At 42.8% G+C, this 27,200-nt stretch overlaps 1 protein-coding gene across 1 annotated transcript in view; it reads right to left on the bottom strand.

The window, feature by feature from the left end:
• KLC2 (kinesin light chain 2) overlaps positions 1–27,200 on the bottom strand; it is a 1,052,962-nt gene that overhangs the window by 319,031 nt on the left and 706,731 nt on the right. Inside the window, exon 8 of the mRNA XM_044075888.1 lies at positions 319–420. Within this exon, the coding sequence (XP_043931823.1) occupies positions 319–420 (102 nt within the window). The remainder of the gene's footprint in view (positions 1–318; positions 421–27,200) is intronic.

Here is a 27,200-nt window from a genome sequence, read left to right as displayed (position 1 = left end):
TGCATGACATAGTCCAACTCGCACATCTATATGTTATTACTGGGAAAACCATAGCCGTCAACCTCATTTTACATATGAGGAGAGCAGCTTCAAGCACACATAAATTGCACAAGTCAGCAGATGAAGATTTACTGAAACTGAAAATGTGGAAGGTCAAAATTTTACCAGACTTTTCCACCATTCCTTTAAAAATGTTTTGTACATCTACAAATGTAAATTTGGTGAATATCTGTATGTCCATGACGTACAAAGCTATTTTCACAATCTGTTTACCAGAAATATTTTGTCATGATAATGCATGCTTGAAACAAAACAGACCTTTTCTCGAATTTCTAGTGCTCGCTTGCACAGTGGTTCGGCTTCTTTGTACTTTCCTCTCTTCCCATACAGTACAGCAAGGTTATTCAAAGTAGCTGCCACCTAAAAAGAAAAAGATGAGATGCCATTAAAAATTCAGTGGTTAAAACAGAATGCAATATAGCTATTACCTAAAGTTGTGTTCTCTGTACTTGAACTGATAAACAAGAGAATGGGGGCAACATAATACTCTCCTATTAAAGAACTTGGTCACATTATACAAGCACATTTAAATACACCATTGTCTGTCAAACAGATATAGCAGGAAGCACATCAGGTGGCTGCAGTAACCAGAGTTCTATAAGCTCTTCTTGTACATTTTGAGACTAGTTATGGAAGGAACAGGACTAGTGAAAAATAATTTATTTTAATTTTCAGTCTGTTAAGAGTGTAAGTGAACTATTGACCTTTTCAGTCATGACCAGTGTACGAAAGTAATGAATCCTCAACCTTACTTTATGAGTATTTGACTCCGCCCCAAACAGGAGGCTGGAAAGAAAACTGGAAGGATTGAGGGTGCAGCCAAAGTTGAGGAAAAGTACATTTGTGTACACTTACCATAAATGTAGATGTTCAAGTGTATTCACTGTTGCAGTCATTACATTTAGGTAATCTGCTGGCAGGTTTCCCTCAGTCGGCCTGATTAACAAAGTCTCGGGTCCTGCGTCAGTTGCTGTCCCTTTTTCCATGACGTCAGGTCGTCAGGGGTATAAAACATGCAGCCGACGCCACTACATCAGTTTTTCTCGCCCCAGATGTCAGGTGCCCCCCAAATGGGGAGGAAATAAAATTAAAAGCACAAAAAATATACCTCCAATCCCAAAAGCAAATACACCAAAAGGGCTTTTAAGCATAGTGAAAGAAAGTAGAGGTATAGTCAGAGAAAAACAGGGTGCTGGAGGGAGGGTAACCAGGACTGCAACAGTGAATACACTCAAACATCTACATTTATGGTAAGTGTACACAACTGTACTATGTTCTTCGTGTTTCACTGTTGCAGTCATTACATTTGGGTAGATTCCCAAAGCTATGGTTGGGTGGAGGGAATTATACAGCATTAGGAGCAGCTATAAGGCCCTGCAGGACTGCAGTGGCAAAGCCAGCTCTGGATTTAGAGAAAAGTGGTAAACAGTAATGTCTGGAGAATGTATGAACTGAGCTCCAGGTAGCAGCTTCTAGAATGTCCCTGGTAGGAACACCTCTGAGAAAGGCTGTTGAAATAGATGCAACCCTGGTGGAATGGCATCTGATCCCCTGGGGGATAGTTTTTCCATGGTGCATATAGCAGAAACGAATACAATGGCTTATCCATTTGGAAATGGTTTGCTTTGAAATATCCTTTCCCTCTGCCCCTGCAGCAAATGCCACCAGCAGTTGTTCAGATTTTCTTTGAGATTTTGTCCTGTTTAAGTAAAATCTAAGTTGTCTGTGTACATCCAATGAATGCAGAATCTGCACCCCCTTGTTCTGTGGATTGGGAAAGAAACATACAAGTTTCAGCTGGGATAAAATTTCCCTACTGGTGGATTTAATGAGTATTGTCTTAGAATATAACTTTATATACTACGAAGGAGAAATATTCCGACAGACCAGCGGTGTGGCTATGGGCGCTGCATGCGCACCAATCTTTGCAAACTTAGTCATGTTGGACTGGGAAGAAAGTTATATTTTTAACAGCCCCTACTTTGATAAAGTAGTATATTATTCTCGGTTCCTAGACGATATTTACATTCTTTGGAAGGGTGACACCAATACATTTGAGAGTTTCATTCATACTTTAAACTCTAGTAGTGATTTTTTGAAATTTACCTCATCATACAACAACATAGGTGTACCATATTTAGACACCTTAGTTTCTAAGGATATCAATGGTTTTAAATCTATCATCTTTAGGAAGGAGACTTTTTCAAATTCCTATTTAGATTTCAACAGCTGCCATCCTTATAAACTAAAAAGGAACATATTTAAAGGTCAATGCATAAGGGCTATGAGAATGACTTCCAAACATACGGACATGATTAAAGAACTGAATGTTATAACTGAATTATTTACTGAAAGGGGTTATGACAAGGGAATGCTGAATGACATCACAACATATGTCTTGGGACAATGGGAGCATAAATACTCACCGTTGTTGGGGGCAGCGGACAATTTAACAGCAGATGGGGCTGAAAATGAGGGTACTATTTACACTGCTTTGAACAACATAGACACTACTGACATAACCATATTGAACTGCAAGCGAACCTATTGTAATTCTCTTATTATTGAATATGGTCCATTCAGTCGGATGATTAAAAATATTGTGATTAATAATTGGTGTATCTTGACAGCAGCACAGGACATTTCTGATAAGGTAGGGTCCAACCCACAGTTTGTATACAAAATGGGTAAAAATTTGAAACATATTATGGAAAGGAAAGAAGTACCATCTACCCATTGTGGAATCAGTACATCTAAATGTGGAACATGTCATCAATGTTCTTACATTTTTGAGCCTAATAATGTGTGCCTTAACAACATTTGCCACACTAGGCTACATCTAATAAAGGGAAACTGTAGGTCTACAATGTTAGTATATATAGCAATATGTATGGCATGTCAGTTTTTCTATATTGGAAAAACTGAGAGGCAGCTTAGACAAAGAATTTATTCCCACTTGTACTCTATAAGGAAGAAGGACACGAAAAATGCCCTGTTTAGACATATATCCAAATATGGTAGTGAACATAACTTCAAGTTTGGGATTTTGGAATTAGTTAAAAGCAACCCTAGAGGTGGTAATATTAAGAACCACCTATTATATCGAGAATTATGGTGGCAAGTATACACTGATGCCACCACAGTCCCTGGTATAAATTATTACATTTCAATCAAACCATTACTTTTAATGAATTGAATTTATTTCTGTATTGATTATATTGACATATTGTATTTTATTAAGAGCATTACTATTCATTGATTAGTATTGTCTATATTTTTTATATGTCAGTTATTCATATTCTACTAATGAACATGCATCATGTTGTTTTTTTAAATATTTTTTTAAAAAACTTGTTAATAATGTAATTATTAGTAATTAGCCAGTTTTTGGCGCCTTTTTTAGTATTTAAACTGCTGAATTTAATTATTTGATGTTCTGATGAAGCTTGCCTCTTGCAAGTGAAAGCGCTAAACTTGTTTTATTAAAAGAAGTTTGGATCTTCATTAGTATTTGGAATTTTTTTCAACCTTTGCCTGGTGACAACTGAAATAGTTTGCTGAGAGCGGAGGCAGTGAGCGTGTTGTGTTAAGCTGCCACTATTTTTTCTACTTTGTTATCCACAGCTCGCATTTGTTCTGAGGTCGTCAGGGGTATAAAACATGCAGCCGACGCCACTACATCAGTTTTTCTTGCCCCAGATGTCAGGTGCCCCCCAAATGGGGAGGAAATAAAATTAAAAGCACAAAAAATATACCTCCAATCCCAAAAGCAAATACACCAAAAGGGCTTTTAAGCATAGTGAAAGAAAGTAGAGGTATAGTCAGAGAAAAACAGGGTGCTGGAGGGAGGGTAACCAGGACTGCAACAGTGAATACACTCAAACATCTACATTTATGGTAAGTGTACACAACTGTACTATGTTCTTCGTGTTTCACTGTTGCAGTCATTACATTTGGGTAGATTCCCAAAGCTATGGTTGGGTGGAGGGAATTATACAGCATTAGGAGCAGCTATAAGGCCCTGCAGGACTGCAGTGGCAAAGCCAGCTCTGGATTTAGAGAAAAGTGGTAAACAGTAATGTCTGGAGAATGTATGAACTGAGCTCCAGGTAGTAGCTTCTAGAATGTCCCTGGTAGGAACACCTCTGAGAAAGGCTGTTGAAATAGATGCAACCCTGGTGGAATGGCATCTGATCCCCTGGGGGATAGTTTTTCCATGGTGCATATAGCAGAAACGAATACAATGGCTTATCCATTTGGAAATGGTTTGCTTTGAAATATCCTTTCCCTCTGCCCCTGCAGCAAATGCCACCAGCAGTTGTTCAGATTTTCTTTGAGATTTTGTCCTGTTTAAGTAAAATCTAAGTTGTCTGTGTACATCCAATGAATGCAGAATCTGCACCCCCTTGTTCTGTGGATTGGGAAAGAAAGTTGGCAATTGAATGGTGTGATTAAGAGCCACATTGGATACCACCTTAGGCATGAAGGATGGATTGGTCCTGAGAGACACCCTGTCCACATGAAAAATGATGAAAGGATCCACTGCCATAAGAGCTTGTAATTCGGAAATCTTTCTAGCTGAAGTGACTGCTAAAAGGAAAGCTGTTTTCCAGGAGAGAAATTTTAAGTCTGCAGTAGCAGCTGGCTCAAAAGGAGGGAGAGTGAGCTTTTCCAATACAAAATTGAGGTCCCAGGCAGGGTTGGAGCTCTCCTGGGTAGTCTTAAGTTATTGGCCCCTCTGAGATACTGCTTTAGCAGAGGATGAGAGAAGAGGGGAGGTTGTGTGTTGTAATGAGCTGAAATGGCTGAGGCATGGATTTTTATGGAAGAAAAGGACAGGCCCTTGTGAAGCATCTCAGTTAAGTATTGTAAAATATGAGGAATGTTGGGCACTGCTAGGCTTATCCCTTGAGATTGATTCCAGGCACAGAATCTTTTCCATTTGTCAGCACAAGATTTTCTAGTACTAGGCCTTCTCGCCTCCAAAATGACATCCATCACAGGTTTGCTGTGGGATGCTAAGGGTGAATTTAGGTGATTAGCCACGCTGCAAGATTCAAAGTTTGAAGCTGAGTGTGCAGAAATTTGGTTGTTCTGCTGAGACAGTAAGTAAGGTGTCTGAGGCAGGTGCCACGGTGGAAAGTGTGACACATTGCCCAGGAGTGGGTACCAGTGTTGGTGAGGCCAGTCTGGAGCAATCAGAATCATTTTTGGTTTGTCCTGTTTGACTTTTAATAGAACTTTGGAGAGCAGAGGCAGAGGGGGAAAGGCATAGACTGAAGGATAGAGCATCCACTTTCCAGGCTTTTTTGTGATGAGTTCTTGTGCAAAATTTGTCCAACTGATAGTTCTGGGGTGAGGCAAAAATATCTATGTCTAGCCTCCCCCAGTTGCGTGTCAACATGTTGAAAACCCGTGGTTCCAGTTTCCATTCGTGTGGGTCCATGAGATTTCTGCTTAGTTTGTCTGCCACAGTATTCAGCTTTCCTGGCAGGAATTGAGCTTGTAGTTGTACTTGATAGGTCAAGGCCGTGTTCCACAATGCCATGGCTAGTCTGCAAAGGGGGTAGGAGTGTGTACCCCCTGCTTGTTTATGTACCACATAACCGTGGTGTTGTCTGTCTTTATCTTTAATTGTCCTGGATGAAGGTAGTCCTTGAAGGCTGTCAGTGCATTCTGTACAGCTAACATTTCTTTTTGATTGATATGAAGGTGCATTTAATTTGGGTTCCATTTGCCCTGAATGCACTTCCCTGCCAGATGTGCCCCCCCAAGCATAGTCTGATGCGTCTGTAGTTAGGGTTTGGGCGGCAGGGAGTGGTGCGAATGGCAGTCCCTTGTTTTGATGGCAGGCCTCTGCTCACCATAGGAACTCTAGTTGCAGACAAGGTATGACAGGAATCATTGTTTCCAGTCTCTGACACTGCTGACTCCATAGACTTTTTAAGTACCACTGAAGTTTTCTCATATGCAGTCTTGCATATGGAATTAGAAGAATGCAGGAGGCCATGAACCCCAAGGCTTGCAGTACTTGCCTTGCAGAAAGCAGGGTTTTTGTGGCCACTTGTTTGAAGTAAGTCACCACATGAATTTGCTTCTCTGGCCTAAGGAAAGCCATCTGGGCAGCTGTATTCAAGCTTGCACCCAGGAATGTAATTTTTTGAGAGGGTACCAGTTGTGATTTCCTTTCGTTTATAGTGTACTCTAGGCAAGTTTTGTACAAACGCCAGATGTTTTAGAAGAATGTCCTTGTTTTCTGCCTGAATTAGATAGTCATCCAGGTATGGATATATTTGAATATTTCTTTGCCTGCAAAAATGCAATTACTGGAGCCAGGCATTTTGTAAAGACCTGGGCACAGTAGATAAGTCAAAGGGCAGTGTAGAGCACTGGTAATACAAGAAGCCTGCTTTGAAGCGGAGGTATCTTCTGCAAGATTCCCTGATTGGGATATGCAGGTAAGCCTCTTTTAAATCTAGAGTTACCAACCAGGCATCTTTGCCTAGCATAGGAAGTAACTGGTGATGAGTCAGCATCTTGAATTTTGGAATGTCCAGAAAGGTGTTTAGAGTAGAGAAGTCCAGAATTGGACGCCATGATTTGTCTTTTCTGGGTACCAGGAAAAGTCTTGAATAGAAACCTTGTCCTTTTTCCTCTTCTGGTACTGGCTGAATAGCCCCCATGCTCATGGGGGGAAGTACTTGTATCTTGGTCTCTGCCCACTGATTTGGGGGCAGGTCTGACCATCCGTTTGGAATTGGCAACGTGTGAAAATGAAATTTGTATCTCTGGGATACTATATTTAAAACCAATTTGTCCTGGGTTATAAGTTGCCAGTTTCTTGCATGAAGAGCCAGTTTTCCCCCCAAAGGGGCGGCTAAAAGGTAAGTGCTTGGTAAGTGTAAAGGGAAGTCATTGAGACTGCTTACCATAGGGAGGTGTCTTACTGTTTCCAGATTTGGAAGAGGAGGAACCCCATTGTTTTGTTCTGAAAGTCCCTTGGGACTGAAACCTGGAGCCTTTGGAATGTCTGGGTTTGGCTTGAGTGGCTCTTGAAGGGACTGGAAAGGACCAGTTCTTAGTAGGCCAGTGCCTACTAAATCTTGGAGGTTGCACTTGTAAGAAATCTTTCACAGTTTGCATAGATTTAGCTTTATCTTCCATCTTTTTTAAAACTTATTCAGCCTTATTACCAAAGAGCCGGTCCTGTTGTAAAGGAGCATCTAACAATTTTGCTTTTACATGATCAGGCAGATTTTGCTCTTTGAACCAAGCATGCCATCTTAGCACAGACCCAGTTACAGCAGCCCTGCAAGAGGCCTCCAAAGAATCAAAACCACATTGCAAAGTATGTTTCCCAACTTGTTCAGCTGAATGCAATAAATCCTGTAAATTTTTATTTTCCACACAATCAGAAATCAACATCATTTTCTGTTTAAGTAGCCCCATGACATGCTGTTGATATTTTAGCATATGAAATTGACAGTTTAAAGCCCTGATTGCCAAGGTTGCAGAAGTATAAACCTTCTTACCCCATCTATCCAGTGCCCTGGAATCTCTATCAGAAGGGGTAGGGTTTTTAGCAGTAGAAGCCTTAATGCCCTTGGGACCCTGAGAAATTGTTTCAGAATCTGCAACAGGATTTTTGAAAGAATTTATGGGAGTCAGGAACCCTGTAGTATCTGCCTGGCTTAGAAAGAGCCGGAGGCAGAGAATCAGGAGCCATACTAGATTCTGAAAAAACATCATCAACAATGTCTAAAACAGGAGGTATAGCCAAAGGCCTATACTGAGGAAGAAGAAGAAAATCCCCAAGTCTCTTTTTAGATTCAGAAAAATCCTGACTTTCCCAGTGGAAATGTTCCCTTAAGGTATGCAAAGTTTCCCCAAAAGAAAAATCCTCAGGGGGAGAAGCAGAAGGAATGGAATCTTCTGCATCAGAGTCCTCATAAGTAGGTATAGACAATTCCTGTTCATTAGAAGAGTCAGAAGAAATAGAATCCTGTTCAGAAGATTCATAGTCAATGTCTTGGCCTAGGCCTCTTAGAAGGGGGTGGTTGGCTACCCCTGATTAGAGTAATTAAATCTTCAGCCATTTTGATAATTTGTTTTTCAGGCATAGGGGCCTGCACACGTGGCCCAGGTGTGGGTTTTTTAGGAATAGGTCGAGATTCTGGCCTTAGTTTTGAAGATGTAATCAGTCTAATATACAAATTTGTAGGCCTGAAAACACCCTCAGAAGCCGGTGCCTGCACAGCGGCTCTGGACCCATTCAAGGTAGAGACATCCACGGGTTCCATAATTGAAGAATCTCGCGGCATGCCGGACTCCAAATGGGTCTCAGTAGAGGCCTGCGAATCAGAAGTTGTGGGTATCAGGGGCTGCGAAAACGCCTCACCGAGTACCGGTGAACTGGCGACTGGCTTAGGAGAAGCATCGTCGGCAGTTTTGGACCTCAATGGCCTGTCTGTCTTTTTCTTTGCGTTTATTAGGTATTCTGGTAGTCGTATTGCTAACCAATGACATTTTTTGGTAAAGTGTGAGCCAAAGTATTAAGAAGCAAAAATATACTGACGTTTGATAGTGCGTTGATTAAATAAAGCACAAAACCGACAGCAAGGTACGTTGTGGTCAGGGCCTTGACAAGGAATACAGTACAAATGAAAATCCTTATGAGGTATTTGCTTCCCACAAGTAATGCAATTATTAACTTTTACTGACATCGGTAAGGAGCAAGAAAAAGTTTCCCCAACGGGGTACTTAGCTTTTTAGATGAAGACTTCGGATCTGAAACTTGAAAATGAAAATTTCAGGAGTCGGCCAACCGGCACTTGCGAACTGCTTCTGGTTCGGGCACCGCACGGCAAGAAAGACGGATGTAATGGCATCAGCTGCATGTTTTATACCCCTGACGACCTGACGTCATGGAAGAAGGGACAGCAACCGATGCAGGACCCAAGACTTTGTTAATCAGGCCGAATGAGGGCAACCTGTCAGCAGATTACCCAAATGTAATGACTGCAACAGTGAAACATGAACATTGGGAAAGCTGCATGAGTAAATGATGGGACACAGGGTTGTGGGTGACGGAGACAATGTCAAGAACTGGGTTCACTGCTCCTCAGTGCACTTGCCTCAGATAAATGTGGATGCAATACAACAGGTTAACTTTTTTGCTCATGACACAAAGATAGGGGCAACAATGAAGAGTTGGAGAAAAATCTAGCGCATGATTAAGTAAAGCTAAAAAAAGTGGGCAGAAAAGTGGCAGCCGAGGTTCAGCAGAAGCAAATGCAAAGCACTGCACTTGGGCCATAGCAGCCCTAATGTGAAGTATCAAATGGGAGGAGCAGAACTGAGAGCAAAGGTTAATAGCAACAAGGCTGTTCTCATTATAACGTTCTTAAATATTACAAACTGTTGTAAATAGTTTCTGCTTAGGTGTATATACTACATGGGCATCGTTGCTGTTACAACTATACTCTGTGCATACATACCACTATGACTTCATAGACACTATTTATTAAACACTTACTAAATTATCACTTAAAACATAGGCGCACATACATCATTAAAAAAGAAAAGATACCACATTAACAGTTAATGACCAGTTACATCATCTGGCTGTTTAATGTGGTAAAGCATTCCTGTTTTCTATTAAGGGCAGAGCATACAGAAGTCTGGGTTTAAGAACCACCTATCCCATCTGGTATGTATAGCTTCAGTTTTACATGGTATATTTAATCTAGAGATCTTCTTATCTATATATTCCACATGCATGACATGCCTTTTTTCTTCATTTTATGCACAATTTAATTTGTGTTTGTGTACTCCATTAAACATAAGCTATTCAGAAAGCTCTAAAGTATCATATATTTTTTTTCAATTGTTGCCAACTGTAACAAAGTTTCCCACACAGGGCAGTCTCTGCCATGTAAGCTTTTTTGAGATTTGGTTTGCACAAGATTTAAGTTTCAAGTAAGCAACAAAAACTTTCTTAAAGACATACTACTCAACAGCAGCTCCTCGTGGTCCTATAGAGTGGTGCTAGCAGCAGAGAATCGAAAAAAGCGACTACTTTCAAGATTTAAGTATATTTTTGCTGTTTCTACCTGTGCAACCTTCCTTTCTTGCTGAAAACGAAGTTAAACTGCTAATTTAACTGTATTTAGCATTTTTTTATTACCTGCACTTAAGTTAAAGTTTGTTTGTTTAATTTAACTGTTGAGGCTGCCCACTCAAGTGTGCTAGCCTGTGCATTTAATATACTGTTGTTTTTCTGCATTTTCCTGTTGCTTTCTTGAAAAAAAAAATATATATATATATATATATATATCCTTGTTTCCCGCCTTTCCCTAGCTAGAATAGTCCCCTAAACAGGCTTTGCTGTATTCTGGACTTTGGGATAGTTCCTGTGTTGCCCATTACCTTACTTGGATAGAAGGAAGTTTCTTTGCTCAACAGTGGGAGTGGGGAGCCTTGAGCAGCCTATCTGTCCCTGAGGGAGTGACCTCAGCACAAGAATCTTGTAGTAATTGGCCGTTTTGGGCCATTTCTAGCTCTTTGAAGTTCCCTGCTTAAAAATCTGCCTGTGAGCGTTTTTTTTTGCTTATACTACTCAGCAACAGCTCCTCGTGGTCCTGCAGAGTGGTGCTAGCAGTAGAAAATCGAAAAAAGCGACTACTTTCAAGATTTAAGTATATTTTTGCTGTTTCTACCTGTGCGACTTTCCTTTCTTGCTGAAAACGAAGTTAAACTGCTAATTTAACTGTATTTAGCGTTTTTTTATTACCTGCACTTAAGTTAAAGTTTGTTTGTTTAATTTAACTGTTGAGGCTGCCGACTCAAGTGCGCTAGCCTGTGCATTTAGTATACTGTTGTTTTTCTGCACTTTCCTGTTGCTTTCTTGAAAAAAAATATATATATCCTTGTTTCCCGCCTTTCCCTGGCTAGAATAGTCTCCTATACAGGCTTTGCTGTATTCTGCACTTTGGGATAGTTCCTGTGTTGCCCATTACCTTACTTGGATAGAAGGAAGTTTCTTTGCTCACCAGTGGGAGTGGGGAGCCTTGAGCAGCCTATCTGTCCCTGAAGCAGTGACCTCAGCACAAGAATCTTGTAGTAATTGGCCGTTTTGGGCCATTTCTAGCTCTTTGAAGTTCCCTGCTTAAAAATCTGCTTTAGCGCGAAGTTGCTCTTAGCGCAGCATCAGGCAGCGCCACTTAATCTAGTTCAAACTATTTCTGGCTCCGAAAAGTCTATTCTTCAGTTTTTCCCTTAGAACTGCTCTACTTTCAATCTAGACAATCTATTCTCTATCTAAAAATTCCAGCACTTGCTCCTAAAGCATTTTTACACAGGTAAAGCACTCAAACAAAAAAGTAAGCACTACCATCCACCTACAATCCCCTTGAATACCCATTTCCCTATAGGTCCCTTCTGACTCAGTTACACAGCAATCCCTTACACTATTCTAGCATGTTGAAGGGTCAATTACCAGCATCCTCTCCAGTTCAGCTGGTGAATCTGGGAATCTTGAGGCAATGTTACAACTCCCTCATGTACACAGACAACCCTCTCCTCCTCCCAACAAATACAAATATATGTGAGAGATGCGACTATATAGCCAAACTGGAGGCTGAGCTCTCTCGACTCAGTATTGGCAAAACCAGTCAGGAGGAGAAGGTAACCACACACACCACAAACCCAGTCTCACATAGACCTATCACAACTGCAAACCAAACACAAAGACACAAAAACATACTCGGAGGCTCTAATTAAAAATCTACCAAAACAACAGTGGCCTCCAAAGCAGACATCCAAGCAACCACTACCTCAAAACATAGCACATGCATCACATAGTTCACAAAGTCAGTGTGCCAAGCAGTCACAGCCCTTAAGGCCAAACAACATGCCTGATACACTTGTAATAAGTGACTCCATAGTCAGACACACTGACGTCCCGCTCAGCAGGCTGAACAAGGAAAAGGTTACAGTAAGCTGCCTGCCGGGCGCTAGAATCCGCCACATAACACAAGCACTCAGGTCACTCCAAAGCAAGTACAAATATGACTCAGTCATTGTCCAAGCCGGTGTGAATGACCTGAGACGTACCTCCCTGGACTACATGAAAAGAGACATAGAGGAGCGCTCTGATTATGTAGCCCAGGCCAGTATGACCCTGACCCTGAGCAGCTTCTTACCCTCACCAAGAATGATACCTCAGTACAAAGACAAAATGATCAGCTTTAACAATTGGCTCAATTACTGGTATCATTCAAAAGGGATCCAATGTCTGTCTGCTTGGGATGACATGCTTGACAAGCCACGCTGCTTCGCAAGGGATGGCTTGCACCTGTCACCCCTGGGCTCCCGGATATTGGCCAAGGCTCTTGCCACCCCCATAGTGCCTTTTTTAGGCAAGGCTCAAAAGACAAACCCACCTCCCTAGAAAACACAAGTGGAAAAAAACTAAGGGTAATGCTGCTCAACGCCAGAAGTCTAAACCTCAAAATGCACGCTCTCGAAGCCCTCGTCAGTATGGAGAACATCGATGTCTGTGCAGTGACTGAAACCTGGTTCAAGGCTCCTGAGAGCACCCCAGCACTACCAGGTTATACCTCATATCACGCTTTTCGGCCCCAAAACTTGGACCAAACCACAAAAGGAGGGGGAGTATCCATATTCATCAAAGATACCCACACCTCCAGGTTAGTGGCAACGCACAAAGTTTCGGAGACCATCCATGTGCAACTAACCATAGGCAAAACTGCCCTACAGTTTGTAGCATGCTACAGACCACCCTTTCAAACTCAGGAACCCCACTCAGCCTTCCTGAAGACACTGGAGAGTATGAATGTCTCTCCAAATACCATCATATTGGGAGACTTCAACTACCCAAACATAGACTGGGAGCATTACTTAAGCCCCAATACCCTAGCCCAAAGGTTCCTAGAATTCATAAACTCAAATGCGATGGAACAACTAGTCACCACTCCCGCAAGAGGAGATAATGTACTAGACCTGATCATCACAAACATGGGGACACAATGCTCCACACCGGAAGTATACCCCTCATTGGTGAGATCAGACCATAAATTAATCTCACTGGAAATCCACATCCCGCCCCCACCCCCAGCACAAAAGACCACAGTGAAGAATTTCTCAAAAGCTGACTTCACACTTCTAAAGGTATCCTTCAAGGCCCCTGGGCCAGTGGAAACCACAGCACACACCGCTGAATCCTTTATAAATGCTTTCTATGAACACATTCAAGAATGCATGGATCATGCAATCCCAAATAAAACCAAGACCCATTCCCCCAAAGGCAGGCATCCTGCCTGGTGGACCCCAGCCATAAACAAGCTTTACAACAGGAGGAGGAAGCTACTACATGACAGAGCAAAATCCCTAAAAGGGAAGGCATCTCTGATCAGTACTAGCAAAAAACTACGATCACTCATAAAATCATCCAAGGCCAACTTTGAGAGAAAAATCGCAAAAGACACTAAAGACAATCACAAGGCCTTCTTTAGTTATGTTAGAAACCTGGGTGGAAACTCCCAGATATGCTCAGAGTTAGTCCAAAATGACAAAAAATACACTGAACCCACAGACATTGCCAACATACTGGCAGACAGGTTCAGTGCAAATCCCCCCCCAAAAGGAGAAATATCAATTCCAGCAGAGTGTAGCCTCCCTGACATCTCAGATGCCCAGGTGAGAGCCGCCCTCTCCAAAGCTAAAAACACAGCATCGATGGGACCAGACGGTGTCCCGGGTTGCATGCTACACGAACTCCAAGAGGTACTAAACCCGCACATAAGGCGGCTGTTTAATCTTAGCCTTACTACAGGATACGTACCCAAAGAATGGCGTACAGCAACAGTGGTCCCACTCCACAAAGGAGGTGCCTCTACGGACCCTGGAAATTACAGCCCCATAAGCTTGATGAGCCTGATCTGCAAAGCTATGGAGAGGATCATTATGGAACTCATAAACAAAGACATTGGGGACCTACACACACTGGATCCTACCCAATTCGGCTTTGTCAAGGGCAGATCCTGCCTTTTGAACCTGGTCGACTTTTTTGAAACAGTCACTAAGGCCATTGATGAAGGTAAGGCAGTTCACACAGCCTACCTCGACCTTGCAAAAGCCTTCAACACAATACCCCACTTGGGCATCATAGACAAGCTCACCAGTTTAAATGTAAACCCATATGTCATAAGATGGGTTGCAAACTGGCTCAAGGACATAACCCACAAGGTCAGAATTGCCGGAGCCATGTCAGACTCTAAGCCAGTCACAAGCGGTGTCCCACAGGGCTCTGTCCTGGGACCCCTCTTGTTCGGCATTTATTTTTCAGAGGTGCAAGCAAACATAGGAGGATTGTGGCTGACAAAGTTCGCAGATGACTGCAAACTGGGCGCCATAATTGATACTCCAGCAGACACAAGCATCCTTCAGAAAGGCCTCATGGAAACGGAAAACTGGTGCCAGAGCCATGGCCTTAAACTGAACGCCAAAAAATGTATAGTCATACCCTTTGGGAAAAACAAAGTACCCACAAATTACCACATAGGTGGTAATCCATTATGTACAGAAGAAGTAATCAGGGACCTAGGGACCCAAGTTGACAAAAACCTCTCATTTGACACTCACATTGCCAAAGTGGTTAGGAAGACCTTCTATATAACCCACCTGATCATGAAAGGATTCACATCTAGATCAAGAGAAGTCATTGTGCCCCTATACTCTTCCCTTATCAGGCCCATAATTGAGTACAATGCCCCATTTGGGATGTACCTTAACCGACACCTGCAGCAGTTAGAAAGGCCCCAAAAGTACCTCACTAAGAGGATCAAGGGTCTCAAATATATGTCATATGCTGCCCGGCTGAAGAAACTCCAGCTCTAGTCAGTCGCATACCGCCTACTCAGAGGCGATCTATGCCTGACGTACAAGGCCATGTCCAATGCGGAATTAATGGACATGCTCCACCTCAGAAAATCCAAATCCATCAGAGCCACGAGAGTGAGAGATTTGAACCTCAACACAGAAATAAATAGGATGTGCTGGAGTGACAGATTCATAACCCAGAGGCTCCCTACACTTTGGAACAGAATCCCAGTCCATGTTAGGCAGAGCCCCTCACTGACTCTCTAAAAGAGGAATCTTGACGAGTGGATGGGAGATCGTAGGTTTACGCCGGGGGTCATCTCTGCGTCACTAATAGACAGAGGCACAGTAAACTAAACCCTAGATGGGCATAGTATTCTCATTCCAAGGGGTGGCGAAAGCCACCCACACTCTGGCTAGGCTTATAAATGCCCTAGGGCAGATAGCCTAGTATGAACCTATGACCCTATGAACAGAGTATGTGTGTGTGGCACGCAAGTAGGAAATTGATATTTACAGGGATGCTTACTGGTATACCTGGCACTGAAGCCTTTTGCTGTCTTAGTTTATGCCTTTCTAGAGCTTCTAGGAATACTACAAAAATACATCACTAATGGCACAGTTTTGAGCAGGTCAAAATGTCACCACACCAAACTAATCCAATCTTAGCTTATTGCCTGCCTAGATTCAACCCTGCTGGGGATTACTATGTTGGACTCTTTAGAAGACTAAAGTTCTGACACAATCCAAACTGATAAAAATAAAAGTAATCCAAACTGAATGTCTTCGTGGCAAACAGAGCACAGAGCTGCTTATCCCATACAGTTCAGGTCGCTGTAAGTGTGCTTGCTGAAAAGTGACCTCTTTCTTGCGGATTTACTATCTACTCATACTGAAGATCACTGCATCTTAGTAGGGACTTCAACTACCGTCATATGAATTATTGGCCATTCAATACTGACTTATCATAACTTCATCAAGCAAGAATTTAAACAGCTGTTCACCTTCCTTACTACAGGCTACAATATTCATAACCAGGTGCAATGGTGGCTGTTACAATATTGTAATGACTATCCATCCTATTAACATGTTCAGACCATAACTTATTTAATATCAGATTTAAGGAGTGAAGGAATTCAGCAGCTTCCATATAATCTTTTTGGAATTATAACAAAGGCATATTTTTACATGAAAATAGCTAACTACAGCTATAATATTATACCCAATTCTAATTACATGCTTTAAAAAAAAAAAAAAAAGTTTTACATTCATGGCAAAACACCATGAGAAACTCTAAATATAGGAAACAAGACATCAGTTTTGCACAGGATATACAACATTTTCACTACAAATATATATTTTGATAGCACCTGTGTTATTTCTGAAAGAACTGTCAGCTGAACTTTTTATTGAAAGTCAATGTTTAACAAATTTTGGATTATGTGACCTTAATTTGATCTCACCTACAAACATTGCACATTTATTTTCTCATAAGTGTTTCAAAACAAGACATTTGAATACACAGCCTTAAACAGCACATATAGCCTCATTCAACAGTACAACAGGCAGGGAGGGGACAATGACAGCTTGCATATATGGATGTCAGCCTGCACTTGTAAAAATTATTTTAGTGCAGCATTTACAATGAAACCATTTTGTTCTGAGGAATAAGTTTCAATTTTACATCTAATGTCATAAACGATATGATTCTGATATTTAATGAACCTGTCACAAGCACTAGAAAGACATCCACACCTACACCCAAGTTTGCTATGAACTTAATGGTGAAAAACAGACTATCAATACAGGACCACATCTCTAAAACCTCTGAAACTTTATAGCAAAGTTCTCAGAAAAAAAGTATAAATATATTTATACAACTTCAGCTTGCAGTAATGTATGTCACTGCACAGCAGTCTAAATTTTGGTGGTGGAAGGACCTGGATCTACTGTAAACTAAATAAAAGAAAAAAAATGCTACTCCAGAAAGATGCAATATCCAATGTCCATGTCCAGAGTATTTCTTAACTCATATGCCCACCTCTAAAGAAATGAGAACATAATACAAGATGCCAAACCATCAGGGTTAAATGTCTGTAAAATATTCCATTTCAAATCTAAGTGACAGGACACATCTTGATCCCCTATGGAATTTTTTTTAACAATGCTTTCAGAGAACTATACATGAGTAGTCAGTCACATAATGCACTTAAGAATGCCAATTCTGCCTTTCAGGACTTGGATGCATCTATGCACTGAAATTACTTGGACCATTTGACCCTGGTATACAGGAATTTTGGTGCTGGCATAATTATAATTACAAAACGTTAATTTTCTGGAGAAATATGTATGATTTCTGCTTCTAACGTAATGATAACACAGATATGTTCAGAGTTCTGTACTGCATTTCTTACCCTGAAAACAATTCATATACTTATCTCTTACAAAAAACAAAAATTGCAGCCAGACATATTACAATGGCTATACACACATACAGGTTCTGCCTATCAAGACAGGGCCATCTTTGTTAAGAGTCTGATAGTTTCTGGCAAAATGTTTTGTACAAAATGTCTGGATATTCAGTAACCAACTGTACTCTGCTTGTAATTTTGGGGTCAAAAGTAATTAAAAAGGTGCCATTTTGAACCTCTGAGGGAAGTTCTCAATAATGCATTATTTGCTATCAAACTATTTCAGATTTGCACCTTTTCTTTTTAACCAAGATATTCCGAACAGGAAAGAATCCTAAAAAGGGTTATAATCATATAACAAAAGAAACAGATCTGAAGTAGTTTACTTCATTTGGTCTTCAACCTGTGGGAATATGGATCCGTATCGGATCCGAGCCGGCAAATATTACTAGCATCAGCTCCGAGCTCCAGACTCCTCCCCTTACCCATAATACACCTCCACTGCCTTCCATCCCAGATCTCGTTTGCCACGATTTGTTAGACATCGTGTCTTCGGAGCTCCATCTAGCAGTGGGTGATTTCTTACTGTATGTTTTAAAAATTCTGTTTCTTTTAGAAAATTTAGGTTAGTGTAGGTACCCTTTCTCCCCTCCCATCGCTTTGGCATTGAGTGTAGGTTTGTTTTTATAGTTAGAGTAGTTTGTCTGTGATGTCCCTCCCCCCTTTAGTGTGGTGAGTGGGTGTGTGTCTGTTAGCTTAAAGAAAATGTTTTTGCCTGTCTTTTTTTAAGGCTTCTTTCTTTATTGTAGAATGGCTAAAAAGCTTATCTTTAAGCACTGCACAGACTGTGGCCATAAAGATAGAAAGTCCAAGTTGGCCCTCAAAGGTCTTCTGCCTGCTACTGAACCTCCTTCCTCGTCTTTGGTTTCAGTCACTACGGCTGCTGTGACTGCCTCTTCCCACTTCTCTTCCTCTGGCCTCCCCTCCCTCCCAGGCTGGGACTCAACCTCCTGCATCTAAGCCTGTGGTAGTGGAGCACAGGAGAGGTAGAGAACGTGAGAAAGAGAGAGTCGAAGATGAAGGAAAAGAGGAAGAGGTCCCTGGACCTCACGTCCCTGAGCAAGTCTGCACGGATCCGTGACTCCCCTCAGCTCCGGTCTCCGAGGTTCTCCCCGGAGCCAGAGGAGGCACGTTCAGTCTCCCGGGCCTCGGTTCCCCGACCTGCCAGGTCGGAGTCCGTGCCCTTGTCACAGTCGACCCACGCTTTATCGGACATGGATCTGGATAAGATGATGAGGCGCTTTATCTGTACACAGATCCAGATTGGGGGGGTCTTGCCAACCACCCCCCCTGGAGGGGGTAGCTTGCTTCCTTTTTTTCAACCCATTTCTCCTTCCCCAATCTGACCTTTGTTTTCGGAGTTCTCGGATCCGAGGTTGGCCTTGGTCAGGGGGGTCGGTGGCAACAGTCCTTGTTTCCTTGATGCCAACAGCTGCCTGGAGCATCTCGGATCTGACCAGTTCGGATCTGACCCGATCTCGGAGCTGGAGCCTGGGTGTTGGATCCTAGGGAGTGGAACCTTTTCCATCGGCTCCGACATTGTTGGGCAAAGTTCCCTCCCTCGGAGCTCTGCCCACTTTGGGTCCGGCTCCGATTCTCGCGTTGGACCCAGGGAGACTGGCCTTCTTCTTAGCTTCCCAGGAGGTCCGCTGTCCTTCGGCATTCGTTGTGGTAGAAAGGGTCCTCTCCATCGGATCAAGACCCCTGACCGCCCCCTCGGACTCCACCCAGACCCCCTTGGCTCTGTCTACGGTCCCCATTGTCTTACCAGAGGGACAGCCCATGCCCAAGGAGCACCAGACTGTTTCCCCAGAGGAACAGATGGCTTGTGAGTGCTCCCCTGAGAGCCCCCCTGAAGATGTGCCTCGCAAGCATACATGCAAGAGGAGGCACTTAACCCCCCCCCCCCCCGAGTCCCTAACCGAGGACACAGACTTGGATGATGGGGAGGGCTCCCCAAGATCACCTCCAGATGACATCTCCTTTGGAGACATCATGGACATCCTGCACCAGTGGGGAGGTTGGTCTGCCCCCAAGCCCTCCTCTGATGAGTCTGTGTTCCTGGAGGCTTTAGGCATGGGCCTGTCTGCTACCTGGGTGTCCCCTCCCACGGATCCTTTAGTGGATTTGATCATCTTGCGGATGTGGAAGGAACCAGATACTGTGGAGCCGATTCCAAAGTGCCCCAATAAGATTTTTAGTCCTCCCATTGACAGGCCTTCCTGGAACAAGGGCTCCCCAGTGGATGCCATGGTGGTAGCAGCAGCCACAAAGAGGGAACCATCTCAGGAAAGTTCCTCGGTCCACCCTCCGGACTGAGAGTCAAGGATGATGGCCCGCCTAGGGAAGCGGGTGTATGCATCAGCTACATTTTCGATCAGGGTGCTGAATTACTTGGCCCATGTCACTAGACTCCAACGCAACCTAGTAAAGGAGCTGGAGGAGTCTCCACCCAAGTCCATGTTGCAGGAGGACAAGGCTTTGTTCTCCGCAAAAATGGCCACTCTGAAAGCGATATCAAATACATCCATGCAACTCCTCTCCCATGCTATGGAAGGAGTGGCTAGAGCGGCTGGGTCTGGCGTGTCAATGAGGCGTAACACCTGGCTCAGGATGTGCCAATTTACCGAACCCTTTATGGCGTCTTTTGCCATTGCCCCTTATGACGGCTCGACACTTTTCGTTAAGACCATCAAGGAGATGCTAGTCCAGAGTGAGAAGGACGGGAAGACACGGTCTGCCATCAGGATCCGCTTCTCTAACCCTCAAAGGTCCTTTATCCAGAACCAGAGAGGTCAAAAGAAGATGTGGTTCCGGAAGTCTCAGTATTCCCGGGACACTCAGGGCTCTTCTTCACCTAGAGGCACAGGGGGACAGAATGGACGCCAGGCCAGAGGCCGAGGGGGTCCGCGAAACTTCGGGTCCTGAGAACCATTCTCAGACAGACCCGGGCAGCAACCCTGAGTGGTTGCCCTGCTGCTCTACTCTGGAGGCAGTCAGGCGATGATTGTCCTTGCACCCAGTGGCATGGAGTCCATAACAACGGACTGCTGGGTGCTTCAAATCATATCCAGAGGATATTCTATCCCCTTCATGGGTTTCCCCATATGCCCCAAACACCTCCCGGATGTTCCACCCACGCAAAGGGAGGAAGCAGCACTGGAAATTTCCAAGCTGCTAAGAAAATGAGCCATCAAAACCATCCCCCCAGATCAATCCGGATCGGGCTTCTACTCCAGGTTCTTTTTGGTGCCAAAGAAAATGGGGTACTTAAGGCCCATTCTGGACCTCTCTACCCTGAACCTGTCAGTTGCCAAAGAGAAGTTCCGGATGTGCTTGTTAGATCTCCAGGATACCTACTATCACATAAAAATGCACAGAAGCTCCAGGAGGTTCCTCCTCTTCCGGCTAGGGGCCAATCATTATCAATTTCAAGCCCTACCCTTTGGTCTCACCACAGCCCCCAGGGTGTTTACCAAAGTGATGGTGGTGGTAGCGGCTCACCTGAGGCTTCAGGGGATTCAGGTCTATCTGTACCTGGACGACTGGCTCCTCACTGCTCCCACCAGGCGTCTACTTTTCCAAACCAGGGACTACTTTCTAACACTTGCCCTGTGTTTGGGTATCACAATCAATACATCCAAATCTCTGCTAGAGCCTGTACAGGTAATAGATTACATTGGTGCAGGGATAAACACACACCAGTGCAAAGTGTTCCTGACCTCAGAGAGAGTTTAAAATCTCAGGATGCATGTCTCCCTGATTTACCCCTCTCACCTCCTGACAGCGGAATCAGTGTTGAAGGCCCTAGGCTTGATGGCAGCGACCATAACTCTTCTTCTGTGTGCTCAGCTACACGTGCGGATTCTTCAGTGGACTCTAGCAGTTCAGTGGTCCCTGTTGGAATTACCACTAACCTATCCCATCCACCTAAGTCAAGTGTGTCGGTCATCTCTCATATGGTGGATGAGCTCTCCAGACATTTTGGAGGGACGACCCTTTGTTCCAGCCCCGGCTCAAATCACAGTGACCTCGGATGACTCCCAACTCGGGTGGGGGGGCATTGCTTGGGCAGGACAGTCCAAGGCTTGTGGTCCCCTATAGAGACCAGCTTGCAAATCAATGTCCTAGAGATGAGGGCGGTCTTTCTAGCGTTGCAGGCCCTTCATGCCTTTCTTTCTCTGGGGACGATTGCCATTCAAATAAGACAACATGTCAGCAGTCTGGTATATCAACAAACAGGGAGGAACCAGATCTTACCCCCTTTGTTGCGAGGCCACTAGAGTGTGGGAATGGGCTATCTCCAGCGATCGCTTTCTCATTGCAACGCACATTCCAGGAAGGTCCAACATTCTAGCGGACAGGCTAAGCCGGACCATTCTGATGCCTTACTGAATCTGTCAGTAGTGGAACAGACCTTCAACAAATGGGGTCAACCTTGCTGAGATCTCTTTACATCTCCTTCCAAAGCGAAGTGCAGCAAGTTTTTCACTCTGAATCCCCTGCTGGGGGAGTCCCACAGAGATGCTCTAGTTCATGCTTGGCCTCCCGGTCTTCTGTATGCTAATCTGCCAGTCCCTCTCATTCCAAGGTTTCTGCAAAAAGCTTGTTGACTGGGGAGCAAGGTGAACCTCATTGCCCCATTCTGGCCTCGCCAGGTATGGTTTCCCTTCCTTTGGTCTCACCTGGCTCCACCTTGGATCCTAGATCCCATTCAGGATCTGATTTCATACCCATCGGGGGTGCTTCATCCGAATCTGAACAGCCTGAAGCTCACGGCTTGGCTGCTCAAGTTCCCGTGATTGCTAGGACTCCTGGACTTTCCTCCTCAGTTAAGTCTATTTTGGTAGCTGCTCATAAGTCTTCAACCAGAAAGGTTTATCGCAGCAAGTGGAAACTTTTTTCTTTCTGGGTCTCTCAGAGGAGTTTAGATCCTTTCACGGCTCCTATTTCTGCTATTCTTGATTTCCTAGCTGATATTTTCCAGCATGGAGCTAGTTCTTCTACAGTCAATGTTCAGTTGGCTGCCATTTCGCATTTTCATGTGGGCGAGAATTCTGCATCCTTGGCATCTTCTAGACTGTGTAAAAGCCTTTATCAAAGGAACCTTTTTGCTACACACACCCCCCCCCCCCCGGTCAAAGATCCTGTCCCTCCATGGGACCTTTCTATGGTTCTCCAAGCTTTGGTCGCTCTGCCTTTCAAGCCTGCCGCAACTGCAGATCTAAAATTTCTATCATGGAAAACAGCTTTTCTGGTCGCTATTACCACTGCTAGAAGGGTTTCGGAATTACAGGCCTTGTCCATCAAATTTCTGTACATGATTTTTCATAAAGATAGAGTTTCCCTTCGAACCAACCCATCTTTTCTTCTTAAGGTGGCATCACCAGTCAATATCAATCAGACTATAAATTTGCCTGTGTTCTTTCCCAATTTTACCAACAGGATGGAATACAAGCTACACATGTTGGATGTTCATAGACAGTTACGATTCTATTTATACAGAACAAAAAATTTTCGTAAATCTGATCAATTGTTTGTTTCATTCTATAGACCCTTTTTGGGCAAACCTATTTCCAAGGTCACTACAGCTAGATGGATTTCTTCATGCATCCTGCAGGTCTACAAGGACAAAGGCCACTAGGTCCATGGCTACGTCTGCAGCTTTTTGGTCTAGAGTGTCTTTGGATGACATTTGCTCTGCAGCTACTTAGTCCTCATCTCATACATTTATTTCTCGTTACAAATTGGATTTGACTTCTAGAAGGAGAGCATCCTTTGGCTCCGCTGTGCTCCGGAATATCCTTCCATGAGGGCCTCCCAGGAGTTTAGTAGCTGGGAGACTCTGTCACACAGATTGAAGACCAAATGAAGTAAACTACCTTCAGATAAAGAAGTTATGTACTCACCATAACGTTCCATCTCAGTAGTTGTACTTCATTTGTCTTCAACGGTCCCTCCCTCCTTCCCCTGGAGCTTGGCACACGTTCAGCCTACAGGCTGCAGTATAGGTCATAAGTATGTTATCAGGTCGGGTTCTAAGTAGAGTTCAGCAAACTCTATCTGGGGATGGAAGGCAGTGGAGGTGTATTATGGGTAAGGGGAGGAGTCTGGAGCTCGGACCTGATGCTAGTAATATTTGCCGGCTCGGATCTGATACAGATCTGTATTCCCACAGGTTGAAGACAAATGAAGTACAACTACTCAGATGGAACATTATGGTGAGTACATAACTTCTTTTTTTACAGAATAAAATGGCAAATGATACACACCTTACACAAGCTTTAAGCATACACTCTGGGATTCAGAAAGAATCCTACTGTGTGTGCCAACAGCTTTGGTCAAAAGGGTCTGTTTCCATGAACACTGATTTAAGACATATTTGCTACAATGAGGAAAGACTCCATGATCATCCAATTTCCCCAACTCTGAACTGCTTATTGTTAACGCTAATGTTAATCAGGGACGTAGCCAGAAATTTATATTTTGTATTCAAACCTAATGCTGTTGCCCCTTCCACCCACTTATTTTAAAAGTACCCTCAACCCTCAAAATGCTACCCCAGACATATGAGGAGGGGACAATAGTTTTGCTTGTTACCACTTATACCCATAAAAAAGCTATTTTTGAAGGTGCATTCATTTGTCATACATATTCTTTGTAAACAACTATACTGTAAATATGCATTTACATAGTTCTAAATATTCTGTGTTTTTTTAAGTGTTGACATTTTCAAGAGAAGCTCAGAAAAAATATACTCATTTAAGTACACCGAGTATGCCTAACTGCACCCTTGGTGCTAATAAGCACTTTCTTGCAGTAATCATCTCTAGTATCCCATGCATTAGCATTGGTACAGACACCATCCCTCATTCACTATCACACACAGAGACATGTGCACATTCACTCACCAAAATGCAACCTACATGTCCATGAGACTGTGAGGATATTAGATACTGCTATATTTGCTAGCATGACTGGCTGAAGTTTTGTTAATAATTGTAAATTTCCCTGTGTTACATATGCCAGCATGACTAGCTATAATTTTGTAAATAAGTTTTTGTCTTTTGATTATCACTCTGATTTATGCAAAATGTTTGAATGTCAAACAGTGTTCTTCTGGCTGACCAAATGTACATGTTTTTTAAAGAGAATTCTAAATGTATGCCATGCCAGAGTCAGCTGACCTAGATGTGATGTCATTATGTGCCAGGGATGGGAGAACAGAATCTTCACTGCAGCTGTTTGTTTACTTTTCAAAGTCTGATATGAAAAAGTAGAGTTCTCATATGTTTCTTGTTACTTTAAAAAAATCTGCTATAAAAGCAGATTCTGAGTAAGTTGTTCAGTAGTTGTTTTCCAGAGCTGTTCAGCAGGAGTAGTCCAATTGCTTCCAGAGTAGTTGTTCAAGTCGCTGAAGGCATACTCATGAGTATGCAATGATGAAGGGGAAACGCGAAAGGTTTGCCTTTTATATTTGCTTTTATTAAAAAGTAAAAGTTTCTGTTGCTCATTTTTGCTTTAACTACCCCTTTTTACACAGGCAATGGGTTAAGGAGCTCAGAAGCTGCAGCTTTGCAAAAAAAGAGTTTAACTCATTTTACAGCTTAAATGCAAAACTCTAATTAATGCAGGATTATTAAAACAAGCTCTCTAATAATCATAATAGGTTATCAAGCATATTTTACTAATTCATTTAGATTTATACTTTTGTATCTTTGCTACTCACTTTGCTGTTTCATGCCCAACCATGAGGAAAACAAATCAATACAATGGGACACAATGCATGGGTCCTATACAACCACACAGAGAACTAAATCTCTGCTAACAAACTGCTTTTTGTGCAGAGGGTACACAGTTCAAACCTTTTCCCAGTTCAATTAAATCCCTGATGTTTAGTGTTCCTCCAAACCATACATCTTTTGTGCTGTAAAACAATTGTTCTGTTAACTTTTTTTTAAGCATGTTAGACTACCCAAAATGTGTAGTGCCCAACCCAAACATTCAAAATCTCCTCATTAGTGTAGTGAAGTTTGGAGGTATGACAGCCCACCCCCTCATGTATGCTGCATGTGCGCGCGCGCACACACACAGACGCAGGTTCCCCCTCATGTGACCACCCAGGCAGGCAGAGAGACAGAGACACACGCACACACCCCTACTTAAGATCACTCATCCCTCTACATACACTCCCACGCAGCCACATGCATTAACACACCATACCCCCAAAACACTATACATCTACTAAAGTCTTGGCACTTAACTCTAATGTACTCTCACCCATTGAAAGTAATAGGTGAATGTGACTTTCTATCAAAGTTAATTACTGTAGCTGGCTGTGCTAACTTACAATGCTAAGCAGATCTCTAAATTGCTCAGCTAGGTAAATGCCTTACCACAGAAAGTTCTGGGATAGAGTTCATAGTCAAGTAGTATGAAATGCACCATCTGGAATGCCTCATTAGCATATTAGCCATGAAGACCGCACACTATGATGCTCCCACAAACTACATAGGGCCGTCTCTGAATCAGAAAGGGATGCCACAAGCAGTAGCAGCCCATGTTATGAATTACCACTGGCAGTGTCCCTTTCTGAATCTGGGCCACAGTTTATATCATTAAATCTTTGTACAGCACTGTCAACAGCAATTTTGTCATTTACATACATGTCTTTACATGTCTGTGTAATAAAGGCAATATCATTTTTCAATGGGAATCATTCTGGTTAGAGGACATAAAGCAACAACTTTGAAGGAATTAGGTTGCTGCACATATTAAAGAAAGTAAAGTGTGACGGGGACAATGTACTGAGTATACTACATAGAAATACATAGCAGTGCATGATGTAAGAAATAGTGGGTTAGTTGCCAAGGACTGGCAGATTGGAAGCTGTAAATGTTTGAGTACATCACTTTTAGGACAAAAAAATGATGATTTTATGTATGATACATCTGCCCCATGATGTGGGAGAAAATGAAAATCTTTGTCACAAATTCTGTCTAATGAATATACTGCCAGTATACTGTGAAACCTGAATAATAAATTAACAATTCTGAAAGCTAAAACACAGAATGCATTTTCATTTCTTTTATGAACTCTTTTGAACACAAATTACCCCAGCAGAATGTGCACTCTCTGACAGATAAATCAGGTCTGACTCTACATGTCAGTAATTATCGAGAAAAAATTGAATCATTTTTTTTTCAAACAAAGATTCCCACTCCTTAGACCCGTACATTCATATTGCAACAGGCAAGCCAAAATAACAATCATTTAAATACGAGTAACAGACACCAGCTGTCAGTTACATTTATACATTGGCTCTCCCACAAGACTAACTCTCTTCTGAGTGGGTACACCTCAAATTATCCCATTTTCAATGAAGGCGTAGACAGAATCTGACTGTGATCAAGCTGAAGACATTAACAGTAATGCACTTACGCAAATATTCACATACTGCCTCTGAAAACCCAAATCAGGTAATTTGCCTGATTCACAGACCCTTTTTAGCTATGACCATAGACAACAAAGGCAATGCAGGTTACTATAATGTGAAAAATGTATTGTGGTCGTCAAGCAGTTTGTCTACAGAATGTGTGTGGAAATCAGAGTACACAATCACTGTTAAATGAGCACTGATCTGGCTGGGTAGGGAAATGAGATATGTACGTCTCTGACAGCAACACTCTGAAGCACATTACTTACCTCATAGTCTGGCACTTGGCACAGATGACTGAAGTCCTGAACTGTTAATGAGCTGCCAGAGTA

The sequence above is a fragment of the Protopterus annectens genome, chromosome 6.part1 (assembly GCF_019279795.1).
Source record: "Protopterus annectens isolate FY-2018-M chromosome 6.part1, PAN1.0, whole genome shotgun sequence".
NCBI lineage: Eukaryota > Metazoa > Chordata > Ceratodontiformes > Protopteridae > Protopterus > Protopterus annectens.
The sequence above is the reverse complement of the archived record's forward strand: the minus strand, read 5'-3'. Positions and strand labels throughout refer to the sequence as shown.